Source organism: Chrysemys picta, chromosome 18, assembly GCF_011386835.1.
Source record: "Chrysemys picta bellii isolate R12L10 chromosome 18, ASM1138683v2, whole genome shotgun sequence".
NCBI lineage: Eukaryota > Metazoa > Chordata > Testudines > Emydidae > Chrysemys > Chrysemys picta.
This window is the reverse complement of record NC_088808.1, coordinates 22,628,952-22,641,947: the sequence shown is the minus strand read 5'-3', so window position 1 is coordinate 22,641,947 and position 12,996 is coordinate 22,628,952. Positions and strand designations below refer to the sequence as shown.

The 12,996-nt window shown below is 41.2% G+C and overlaps 1 protein-coding gene across 1 annotated transcript in view; it reads right to left on the bottom strand.

Annotated features, from left to right (window-relative positions):
* RABGAP1 (RAB GTPase activating protein 1) overlaps positions 1–12,996 on the bottom strand; it is a 114,213-nt gene that overhangs the window by 92,663 nt on the left and 8,554 nt on the right. The window contains exons 2-5 of the mRNA XM_005299411.5: positions 11,053–11,252; positions 3,961–4,195; positions 1,386–1,590; positions 337–511 (exon numbers count right to left, since the gene is read on the bottom strand). Of these exons, the coding sequence (XP_005299468.1) occupies positions 337–511; positions 1,386–1,590; positions 3,961–4,195; positions 11,053–11,202 (765 nt within the window). The 5' untranslated portion in view covers positions 11,203–11,252. The remainder of the gene's footprint in view (positions 1–336; positions 512–1,385; positions 1,591–3,960; positions 4,196–11,052; positions 11,253–12,996) is intronic.

The window sequence follows — 12,996 nt, the reverse complement described above, 5'->3', positions numbered from 1 at the left end:
CATAATGACATTAACCTTTTTTGCAACTCTATCACACTGTTGACTCATTCAGTTTGTGATCCACTATAACCCCTATGTGATCCCTATAACATGAGACCCTGAGTACATGAGACACTTTAATAAGACTTAAAAGCAACATAAACAAATTTAAATTGAAGAATAAGTTTCATTATTATTTGTTGCTGTTAGGACCAAATTCTTAAATCAGATGTTCAATCTCACTGATGTTAACGAGAGTTATGAGTTCTGGGAGTGTAATTGGTCCAAAAGAGATTTACGAAGTGTTGCTGGGATATGCTCTTAACACCAGTAAGGTCAAGAAAGAATTCAACTTACAGCTTCTTGAATTTCACATCGGAAGACATGAATCCTGAACAGTTCTGCATTGTAGTGGCTTTCAGTGAAAGCAAAGCAGTCACTCTCGGGAGTCCCATCATGCCCTCGCACACAGAAGAGAATTTTATAGATTGGATAATTTGCTATTTCTGTGTGTGTTTGAGGATCTAAGAGCCTGTTTAAAAAAAAAAAAAAGTAAAGTATAGTTTTGGGCTTTACAAGGATTACTTTGGCCAACCATTTATTCGTGAGATTGAAGGATTCCACTGATATTTAGAGAAAGTACGATACATAGACCCTATCCCCAATTGTCATTTATCTCAAGGCATTAATTATATGTGAAATACTGACCCATCTCCAACCCCTGTGTAAATGCCCCTCTCCGCCAACAGAGTGCAGTCAGTCAGCATTAAAATCGAATCCTATTAAATGGGCCAGGTATTTCCATCTTGCCTGAACCACTTTACTCTGAGGTGATGGGACCGGGAAGAAAAGCCGCGGCAGCGCTGTGAAGCGCGAGTGTAGTCGCGCCGCCAGCGCTACAAGAGAGCTCTCGCAGCACTGTAAGTACTCCACCTCTCCGAGGGGAATAGCTTGCAGCGCTGTGAGCGAGCATGCAGCGCTACAGGCTCGGATTACACTGGCGCTTTACAGCGCTGTACTCGCTGCGCTCAGAGGGGTGTTTTTTCACACCCCTGAGCGCAGCAAGTTGCAGCGCTGTACACCTCCAGTGTAGCCAAGGCCTCAGACTCTATTTCCAAGGCACCAGTAAGTAACTGCCCCAGCTATGATTTCCAAGACAATTCAGATATTAAAGAAGATTCTGTGCTGCCCCTTGTACATGAGAAGTTCTTTACAAACTGATCTATAAGGCCACTTGACCTTCTCTTCTTTAAAATCCCTCAAGACCCACTTCTGCCACATTTAAAACAAATCCCAGGTTGCTCATATCTCCTCCTAATTGTGATTGGTCGCTCGCTCTCCTTTAACAGATGGAACTGATCAGACTGACTGCAACAGACTCCAGAGTCCCTGAATGAGCTTCATACCTCACGGTTCCTTCAGACACATTAGGCACTGACAGGGTCACATCTAAAGAAATCTGGCACTGGCTTCGTAAGATAGACATCATTCTCAGGGCTTCCACTTCGCTCCTGGGGGCGTTCACTGAGGCGCAGCCCAAGTAGGTAAGCTTGCTGAACACCACACTGTCCTCATCTGCCACTGGTGTAAAAGGGCTCGACTCCTCACAATCTGCAACAAGGCACAAAGTGACAAATGAAGAGGCAAGCCAGCTGGTACATGTTAGTAAGCTTCAAGGCAGGCCTCCCAATAACCAGGGGTCTGGAACCATGCAACGACATTCATAGAATCATAGAAACATAGGGAAGGAAGGGACCTTGAGAAGTAATCAAGTGCAGACTCCTGCGCTGTGGCAGGGCCAAGTAAACCTAGACCATGTTGGACAGGTGTTTGTCCAGGCTGTTTTTAAAACTTCCAATGATGGGGATTCTACAACCTTCCTTGGAAGCCTATTCCAGAGCTTAACTACCCTAATAATTAGCAAGTTTTTCCTAATACCTAACCTAAACCTCCCTTGATTCAGATTAATTCCATTACTTCTTGTTTTACCTTCAATAGTCATGGAGAACAATTGATCACCATCCTCTTTATAACAGCCCTTAACATATTTGACTACTGTTATCAGCCTTCCTTCCCCCACCCCCTTCTTTTCTCAAGACTAAACATGCCCTTTTTAAAAAACCTTTCCTCATAGGTCAGGCTGTCTAAACCTTTTATCATGTTTGCTGCTCTCCTCTGGACTCTCCCCAATTTGTCCACATCCTCCCTATAATGTGGTACCCAGAATCGGACACAGCCCTTCAGCTGAAGCCTCACCAGTGCTGAGTAGAGCGGGACAATTACCTCCCGTGTCTGACATAGGACACTTTTGTTAATACGCTCTAGAGTGGTATTAGCCTTTTTGGCAGCTGCTTCACATTGCTGACTTGCATTCAATTTGAGATCCACTATAACCTCCCCCACCCCCCGACTCTTTTCAGCAGTACTACTGCCTAGCTATTATCCCTCATTTTGTAGTTGTGCATTTGATTTTTCCTTTCTATGTACTTTGCACTTCTCTTTATTGAATTTCATCTTGTTGAATTCAGACCAATTTTTTAATTTGTCATGGTCGTTTCAAATTCTAATCCTGTCCTCCAAAGTGCTTGCAACCCTTCCCAGGTTGGTGTCACTTGTAAATTTTATAAGCATAGTCTCCACTTCACTATCCAAGATATTAACGAAAATATTAATAGTACCAGACCCAGGACTGACACTTGTGGGACCCCACTAGATACGCCCTCCCAGTCTGACAGTGAGCCATCAATAACTGTTTTTTTGAGCATGGTCTTTCAACCAGTTGTGCGCCGCCTTATAGTAATTTCATCTAGACATTACAAAAAGCCAGGACAGACTAAAATGGATATGGAAAGCCCATGATTAGAAATGGAAAGAGAGCTATCCAAGCTCTTAAGATTGACTCTCTCCATGGGGGTACCCTCTAGCATCCTGTCCGAATGCATTCATTTTCACCAGGACAGTAAAAGTCACAGGCATTCTAACTGGACCAATTTACCAGGCAGCACATGTTTAAAGCACTCACCGTGGTCACACTGTGATCTAACCACTATTTTCCTTCAGGATAGGGGTTTCTAAACTTTATCCATAGTTTGAATAATATCTTAAATGATCTCATGGGCCACCTCCCCTCCCAGTGGGAATCACATGACATCCCTCTGGCAACTACAACATTACTCAGACAGAAAAGTGATATCAGAAGTGTACTTTTAAATTCTTTTAATGCTATTTCGCAGCTAAAAATAAGAATGAGGAAGCTTGAGTTGGGAGAGAATTTTACTGGGGATCATTTAAAAGAGAGACAGAGAGAGACCGCATGCTAGCACTTAGAACTATTTATTGAATTCACAAATTTTGTGCAAACACATTTTATAAGCCTAAACCTTATGAATGAATGCCCATGGGATGGAGCATCTTCACTCTTTATTCTCTGTAGACAAATAAGTTGAGCATCAGACACTTTTCAACATGCATGTGGGTTTTTCAGGTGAGACCGTAAAAATAAGATCCTGGCTAAAAAAATTTAAAAAGCACCCAAGTCACTTAAGGATTTTGAAAATTTCACCTCATCTGCTCTGCCATACCTTTTAAGACCCCATGCCAATTTTGTAAGAATAGGGGCTTTAATCCAGTATCTTTAGACAAAGTTCCCTTTCCTCTCACTGTGCCCCAACTGTCTCTTGCCCTCCACCCCAGAAGCAGCTGCATTTCAGTGGTAACATACATATGATGGTGAAGTACTTTGGGATCCCTCTGGGTGAAAGCAGCCAGAACAATGCAATACATTCACCCTGTTCATCTGCATTACAGCACATTGTTTTGAGTAGCTAACTTACTTCTGAAGTAGTAAGTTTGACTATACTATTGATACCATCCTACTATATGAGCAGATGACATGACAAGTGCTTCATACATTGTGCATCATACGTAGGGAAACCCAGAACTTCTGATGGCCGCTAGTAGGTACTCCCCAGTTTTTCTAACCTCCCTGTGTCGGTTTCACTGGCAGGCTCATCTCAGGTTTCTGGAGTCCTGTCATCGACACCGGGTTAATGGTAGAGGATGCCGAAGCCTCAAGAAGGATGGGATCTTCCCCTTCTCCGTCAGTCCTGCTTTCTTCCCCATGTTCCCGGTCACTGGACAGGTCTTCCATGGGTGGATCCATCAGTATATCTTCAAGTTCTTTCTGCAGCTGCTGCTCACTCCCATTCCCTACAATCTAAGAGTCAGAAACACAATCAGGAAGGAAAAAGGATTGTTCAGTTGAAGAAAGACTCACATATAAAGAATTAAAAAATAACTAGCATAAATCCAGACTTGCCACCAGCTACAACTGCACAATCTAAACACACACAACTTAAATGAAAGCCAAACACACAGTAACTGATTTCCCTAGATTTAGTATATGAGTGCTCTTCTTCAGAAACAAAACTGGCCTTGTTTAATACTTCAATATACCTTACAAAGAGATCGGAGAGCAGGAATTACTTGGACATGGGAAAAGAGAGTGAGGTGAGTGCCCTCCAAAACTAGTCAGACAGCATATAAAGTATATGCAAATGAAAGTATTAACAGAAGTTAGTACTATTATGGCTTCTATGGAGGCCTTCAGTGGCAACAGCAAGTGCCTAATATTCGATAAATACACTATGCTGTTCATAAGGAGGCAAAGACCTCTGTCTACTGATAAAATAATGAGATTACATAGGAAGAGGGCTCAGGAGAGGGGAGTCAGAAATAGATTTATACCCTCGGCATCAGAAACAGAAGCCATTTAGGCAAAATATTAAATGTACATGGTTGTGCTGCTTGCTGACACTGCACCCACTGAGGCCAATGGCAAAGCTTCCATCAACTTAAATGGTGCAACGTCAGAGCCTTGGGTGTTAAGAGGATGGAGCCAGCATTTAGTACTCTGCAGTGGCTAAAGTAGACTGAAAAGCTAGCCAAGGAAGAGGAACACTGCTGGCTCTGATGTCTATAGGGATACAGAGGAGCTCTATGGAATAAGGCTATAGAATAGAGGCGCATTATGAGGCACAAGGTGTAAGTGTTGGTGTCCTATACAGCTGTGCTTCCAAAGTGTCTAAAACGTCACACTTCAGGAACTCCTTACGTAATTTACCAATCAGTATCTCTACCTGTCACAATGGTATTTAGATACAGAAGTGATAAGTGTATCACAAATACCACAGAACAGACAAAGGAGATGCAGAAAGCATCTTGAAAGCATTTTGCCAAGTGTCAGCCAATAAAATTTACTAATGTTCTATCACTTAATTTGTTGGTAGCCATCCTTATCCTGTTGGCATTGTACCCCATTTCCATATCATAGCCATCTTTGTTAAGATATTGATGTAAGACACTGCACATAAGCTAGAGTGTCCTGGCTAGTTCAGTGATATCAGATCCCTAGCACCTTTTATTAGTCCTTTTTGTTATAATTTTTTTTTTAAATCTTATCGAGAAAAAGGAATCTGGAATTAGTTCTTGTTCTCCTCCTCTCCTTTTTGCTTGGAAACTAGACAGTAAAGCATGGAGAAAGACTCAATGCACACAGAACTCTGCCCAGAACACCACTTACATAAGGAAGTATATAATTCTATCTGCACCATAACCAATGTATCTAAGTGGAATATCAACTCGTCCTGAAAGCTTTTGAAGCAATGGCCTAGGTCCTCAGATTCAAACAGTAACTAAGTCAACCTACAGTCCAGGTAAGACTGTTAAAATAATACACTGAAGCAGATACCAGGAGAGCTTCACATATTACAATTAGAGCCTTGAAATTAAATCTACTATGAGAGTAAGAAAAAATATGAACCAACAATACCTTGTTACATGGATGTTCATATGAGTCTACATGGTACATGCCCTCTAAAGAAAATTACAGTAAAATTCCAAGCAGGAGATATTCACCTTGTTACTGGCTCTCTCATATCACTCAAAGTTATTCCCCGTTGAGCTGTAATTCTGACATACAGCAGCTGCCAGCTGCAGGCTTTCAAGGATCAATCCCCATCCCATCTCCAAATTTCAAAACACTTAAATAAGGAAAAATGGAGAAATCTCAAACCTGTCTAACACCTTCCTCAGACTTTCCACACCTTCACTTGATGATCCCCACAAAACACAGAAATAAATATTACATCTATGTCTGAAAACCTCAAATTGTATAGTAACCAGATGCTTAGGGTTTAAACAGTTTATTGATTTCTTAGCCATTTGTCACACGTGGAAAACAAAAATGAAAATCAACTGCTCTTCCCCCTCTACATTTTGAATTTGGTTCTGATCAAAGGCATCACCTTGACAACTCTGTACTTAAGTTCTCGATCTACAGCGCAGGTGAAGCACGTGCAGGGTCAGGCTAAGCTTTCCACACACTGTGCCTTACGCCTGAACTGACTAGCCCTAACAGCTCATTCAATCCTTGACCTCAATGCTGAGCCTGCCAAAGGGGCCTAACTAGTGCCAACTGTGGTGGCGGTGGCCTCGTTCGTGACCTGACTACCTGTTCGCTAGTCACTGAACCGAGACGTACACCGCATTTTACATACGCCACTGAATACCCTTCCAATGACAAATTTCAATTGTTAGTGACCTGGGCCGCAGCCAAACCAGTGACCTAAGAGGGGGAAAGCTCCAGCTTTCTATAGCACAGTGGTTTTCATCCTTTTCTCATTTGCAGACCCCTAACATTTTGAATGGAGTTGCAGACCCCTTTGGAAATTCAACCTGTGATCTATGGACCCCTAACATAGAATTCTTAGACTGAAAACTGAATAGAACTCAACTATACATGTTACATGTGCTCAGCATGGCATTTAACACAGCATGAGAAAGGGCACTAAACTGTGAGCTTCTATGGTAACGACAACACTTCCGGGTTTTGACCTGTAAGTGGGGATATTCACATACTTTTGATTGATCAGAAAAACAGAATGTCTTTTCTGGAATCTGAAACTTTATTTTCATAGTCACCTTTCACAGACCCGTTAGACCAGAGGTCAACTTATTTACCACTGTGTGCAGCTCTCTATGTATGGAGGTGGCCCACAACACAATATATATACTACTTGTATGGCCCAGAGAATATCACATGGGCCGAAGCTGTGTGCTGATTGGGCCGCAAGAGGCCTGCAGGCTGGAACCACTGCCTTAGACATAGTCTTTGGACCCGCAAGGGTACACGGACCATAGGCTGAAAACCACCGCCCCAGCAGATGGTACACAAGGAGTGAAACAAATCAGCAATAAAAGCAACATAGAGCACATGAAACTGAAAGCAGGAAGAATCTAATGAGTATTATTGTAGAGTCCAGGCCAGCACAAAAATCGCCTGGCGCGCCCACAGTCAGGCTGCCGATGCTGTGGAATCACTCAGAGGAGATTTTCAGTACAGTTTCAAGGTTTCTTGCATTTTATCCTGCTCTTTTGCCGGCAGCAAAGGAAAGAAACCATCTCACAGAGACGTGTGGCCTTAGAAACCTCAGTAACTTGTGACTGGCTATGAACGGTCACAGAAGGTAAAGCAAACAAAAGCCAAGGAGATACCTGTGCTCCTCATTCCAAACCATGATTAAAAAAATGGAACAAGAAAAATCAATACACTTGAAACCTGGACACAGGGCGGGACTCTTACAGCTGCATTCAAAAGCCCCTATGTGGTAAATACAACAAACATGCTGTCCAGGGATCAAGATAAAAAACAACAACACTGCCTTAGAGGCAAATTGGAGCCAAGGACAGGAAGATAGTCATTCAATTATGCTTCTAGTGAGCCATGTTCTAGGGATAGTGGGGGTCATTTAAGATGTAACAGTTCTGTAAGTTTGTTGGGAACACACAAATGATCAGTAAGAGGCAACCTCTGAACCCTGACAGAAGTGGGGGTGCAGAAGGGAAAGGCAAAGAGATTAATGATCTGGTAAATGTTTGTCTGTCTGTTCAGGACAGATGCTTTCTCTCATTTTAACAAAAACTGGAGCCCAGCATGATCCCAGAATCGTTAACTATAAGATGTTGCAGCACCACAAAACCCATTTATGTGGGCTTACCATTACCTGTATCCAAAACAAACCAAGAGTAATTTTTATATTTTATCTACCCCCCATTACCCTCAGGTGTGTGCACATGCACACACCCCACCAGCCTTCTCTGCTCTCTGGGAGCTAATGTACTATGCTATTACAAGACACCCATTCTACAGAGTGCTCCAGGAATGGGATTTTTGTAAATTCAATTCATGCCAACTGCCAGCTCACACAAGCAATGTGACGGGGGGGAGGGGGAAGTGTTGACAGCAGAAACAGCTGTTGGGTGGCATTTTTGGCATACACTCAGCAAAAGCACCCCTTTAAATTGTGTGAATCATGTACATCAGCACATATAAAAACCAAAAAAAAGTTAATAGTTATGAACAGCTACAAAAAGATACAGGTCATGACTACATTTTCAGGAGCAAATGTATTTTACTGGATTTTATACAAATTTTTACAAAGAAACAAAAATGGCTATTAACTCAGACAGAAGTCTATATCAAAGGAACACAAGATGAAGAGCGCCTCAGGCTCAGTATCTTATGCAGTTCACCAAACAGAGCGTGCAAACATGCTTAAAACTCAGCAGGATGCGTGGTGAGGAAGCAAGGGAAATAAGATCCACAAACTGCAGTTCTAGAATTACAGAGCAAGAAGAACAATCTGGAACTCAATGCCATTCAGATTTTTTTTTTTTGATCAATACAAGTTTTTGCCTCCTTTGGTGGCAACATGATGGCAGCTGAACTTAGAGCAGATACAAACAAATGAGATTAGTCATACATCCTGAAACAGTTCTTTATCCCTGAGAAAAGTCTTCTCCCCATTTCTGCCTCTGACACATACAATCTGGGCAATCCCTACTTGGGATTTTTTTTTTTTAAATATAGTCAATTTCCATGTGCTGCTGCCATGCAGCTAGATAAGATATATATATATATAAAGTGCCCAACACCGTGTTAACTGCCTCCTCCTGAACCTAGCTTTCACAAGTTCCACAGATAAACAGCCAACTAATACAGTGGAATTGGCTCCTGGAAAGCAAAGTCCATTTTATGGAGGCAGTGGACAGGACTGTTCCCCATCAAGACACTGGAGTTATCCTTCTAATCTTCATTTGTCTTTAGTCCACTGACAGCAAGCAATTGATTTCCATTCATAAAGGCAGCTACAATACCCTCCATTTCCAGTGATAGTTTGTGGTCTCGTTATGCAGAAAGGAGGGGGTTAACTAAAGAAATTCCTGCAGGAATGACTTTGAACTGGGCACCTACTTGCATTAACTAAGGTATAATGTTTCCATTAATCATTCAGATTGCAGTTATAAAGAAACAGCATGCTCTCTCAAAAGACAGAATACAAAAGGAAAGGTTCAAGGTGATTCACTTTGTTCAACGACTGTACCCAGCCTTCACCTGGGAATTCATGCTGAAGTTTACTCATGAAACCCAACAAAACTACTGTAATGTTTAGTTCCAGATCAGGAAACAACATAATTCTGTTTGATAATACAAGCCCAAATGTTACTGCACTAAAGATACATGTGCGTCCTGAAAATCCAGAAGCATCGAACACCCATAGCTGGGTAATCATTACAACTGCATTAGGAATCCAAACATCTCAACCTTGAAGTGATACTTGCTTCAGAATGAGCCATTTCACATCTCCAAATGTTATTTGGCACTAACAGAGTGGAATGGATTCTCGTAGTCTTCTCTCTTCTGTAGACTCAGATAACCCTCAATAGTTTAAGAAACTGATCAGCTGCCTCTCACATTACTGTTCTTAAGACAAGGACATCTTCTGCGCAGTGTGCTGAAATTCTAAGACTCAGTCGTTACCCAGGCATGTATTCTAAAGCAGACAAGTGAGGCTACTATTCCTATTTTGGAGTTAAATTTCTGGACAGAACCTTGTGGATCATTCAAGGAAGTCTCACTTGTTGATATAATTTTGCAGACTATTCCTTTGCAAGGGGAATTGTCGCTGAATTTTCTGCAGTTGCAATACAATTACATAAATCAATTTTTTCACCAGATGAAAAAGTTCTTAAGGAAAAAGAACTGTTCTTCTACTGAAGGCTGTCTGTTGTGTCATCTATAATAATGCATCCATTAAATGACTACTATAGAGATCAGAAAGGAATTCAAGAAAGCCAAGTAGAGCAGCTGGAGATATAAGAAAGCTGTGGAAAGGCATCAGGAAATCTGCAGTGAAGTCTTTGTTCAGCCTCCCAGCTCCTAGCAGCAAAGAAGAAAACAGTCCCACAGAGGGAATACAAGATTTCTCTCCCCATTTGAAATTTGGATTGGACATTCTTTGTATGACAGATCTAACTGACCTGAGATCTCAAGGTCTCTTACATAGGCAAGCTAATTTTTCCTTCAACTTCCATACAGAACATTCTAACTTAGATCAGCCCTGGAAAAGATCCGCTTTATATTATAATATATGAAAATACAGCTACAGGTACAAGAGTTTAGAGTTCCCATCATATTTCTATCACTACATTTTAAGGCCATTTTAATGCCCACAGAGTTCACATAACTTGCTCCTGGGCCTGTGTTCTGAGGTCCACATTACATGTCCTGGGTGTTAGGTTTCAGGCTACTTCCAAATTTCTTAGAGAACCTTTCACATTGAGAAACTTTAGTACGTAGTAGAACCAACGAGCAAACTGATGACATATGTGCATTAACCAGAGCTTTCTCCCCTGAAAGCTGCAGTGAAGTTGAAATTCTAACCATCTGAAAATCATAATGTATGATTGTTTCATCTCAAACACTGGGTGACAACTCCAGTGAAGGATTCGGCAAAATGAAAAACCAAGTAGTGATGGTGACAGCACTTATTCAAAACATAAATATCATCTACAATGACAGCAGAAGTAATTCAAAAAATATCAGCAAAGGACATTGATTCTTGAATAAGTTCTCTCTTCTTTCAAGTTTTCAACAACAGAAGTCCCTCTTTAAGCTCTTTTGTGGTTAATTTGGGTTAGAAGAAAGAATGAAGTCGGGTTATGGATTCTTACCTTCAGTCCTGTTTTTTCATCATCACTACCATTATTTGTAGATGGCGTTTCATCCCCTTGCCTGGAAACCAAGACAAAATCTTCACTGTTAAGAGTGGATACCGAGTCTGAAGAGACACTGATTTTTCCAACAGAGACCTTGTCATCCATGACTTAAAAAGGAAGTTCGACTCATGAATGAGATTAAATTTTATATACTCCTGAAAAACAAAAATCATAAAAATACTTATATAGAAGTTTGTGCTTGAAGCTCAAACGTTTCTTTTCAGAAACTCGATGACTATTAAAGATCAACACATCTGACTGCACAGCTAAGTAACAGTTCTCAGTACATCAATGTGCACTCATGGTCCTGGCTTTTCAATTTGCTGTGAAACTCTACTCTGAAAGTGCTGCACTGGTTTCTATAGATCAGAAAATAAAGTTATATTTTGAAGTGTTTCATGATCACCTTTCCCAGTGAAGGCCCATCTACTTTACAAACAGATTCACATCTGAGGAACTGGTTATAACACTTTCATTGTGCAGTGTAGATGGGGCCTAAAATCATACTCCCAAGCAGTGCTTAAGTTCATCTTTTTAAGGAACATGGTTAAGATCTTGTCTACACTGCCAAATGAGAGTTGTAACTAAACCCCAGACACAATACTGTCTGTAGTGTAAAACGGGCTCATGGAGTATGTGCTATGTCTGGTGATGAAAGACATTATTTTAGGGCCAGCATACTTCCAACTATAAACCTAGTCATACATAACCTGGCCTTCCCTTCACTTATGTTCATGTAAATGTCATGCGAGGGTTTTGTAAATATCAGGACAAGCCAATCATGAAATTCGACTCTCAAATAATCTCAACATTATATGATTTAACTCGATATGCTGTACTAGAGATACAATGGACCCCTGAGAGCTCAGCAATATTTTATGCATCTGCACTGACACTTTTGTATTATAAGAATCAGCTCTGGACACCCTACCAAGAAACAGGAAGAACATCATAGGCTGGCTCAGTGCTGCAAGTCAGAGCCAACAGATAGGCTAAAAAAAGTCACAAGGACTGGCACTGAGATACACTTTAGATAAAGGGAACACAAGGTGGAGTTCAACTACACACCTCTAACATCAAAGGTTCCTAGAACACCCGGCTAAAAATAGAAAGCCATGGAACAAAGGGCCAAATTCCTTAGTGAGTCCCTATTACATGCTCATCACAGGAGAACTGGTCTTTACTGACTCCAAAGGATGACCAAACCTGATTTTTTTTTTCCATTTCAATTGTGCCCTTTGTCCTGTGGGGAACTGACCTCACTTGGCTGCCAAAATAGCAGCCAAACAATGAGACAACTTGGCACAGATACATTTTTCAAAGTGCACACAGTGGGTACACAACCACCTGAGAGGATTGCTTTTTGACTTGGTGCCCTACAAAGTTCATAAGCCATGCACAGGAGGTACTCTGGAATTAATGTTGGTTGGATTTTCAGCATCATTTTAGGCATGAATTTTTAACAGTGAGGATAATTAACCATTGGAACAATTTACCAAGGGTCATGGTGGATTCTCCATCAAAGGCAATTTTAAATCAAAATTGGATTTAAGAAGTGTGTTAGTTCAAAAGGAATTATTTTGGGCAAGTTCTATAGTCTGTCTTATACAGAAGGTTACACTAAATGATTAAAATGATCCCTTCTGGCCTTGGAATCTATGACTCATCCTGCCTGATGAATGGGAATTGTATTGCAGACAACAGTCCTAGCCCACTCCACCAATGGGCTGGCTGCACGCTAGGACTCAATACAGCCAGATGACTACTCCTTACTCTGAGACTGATTTTTTTCCTCCAGTGCAAGGAACATCTGAGATTAGAGTAACACAACTTCACCATAAACTTTTACTTCTCCAACTCGTGCAAATATACTGCCTTCTATTTTTTCACAAATGGACT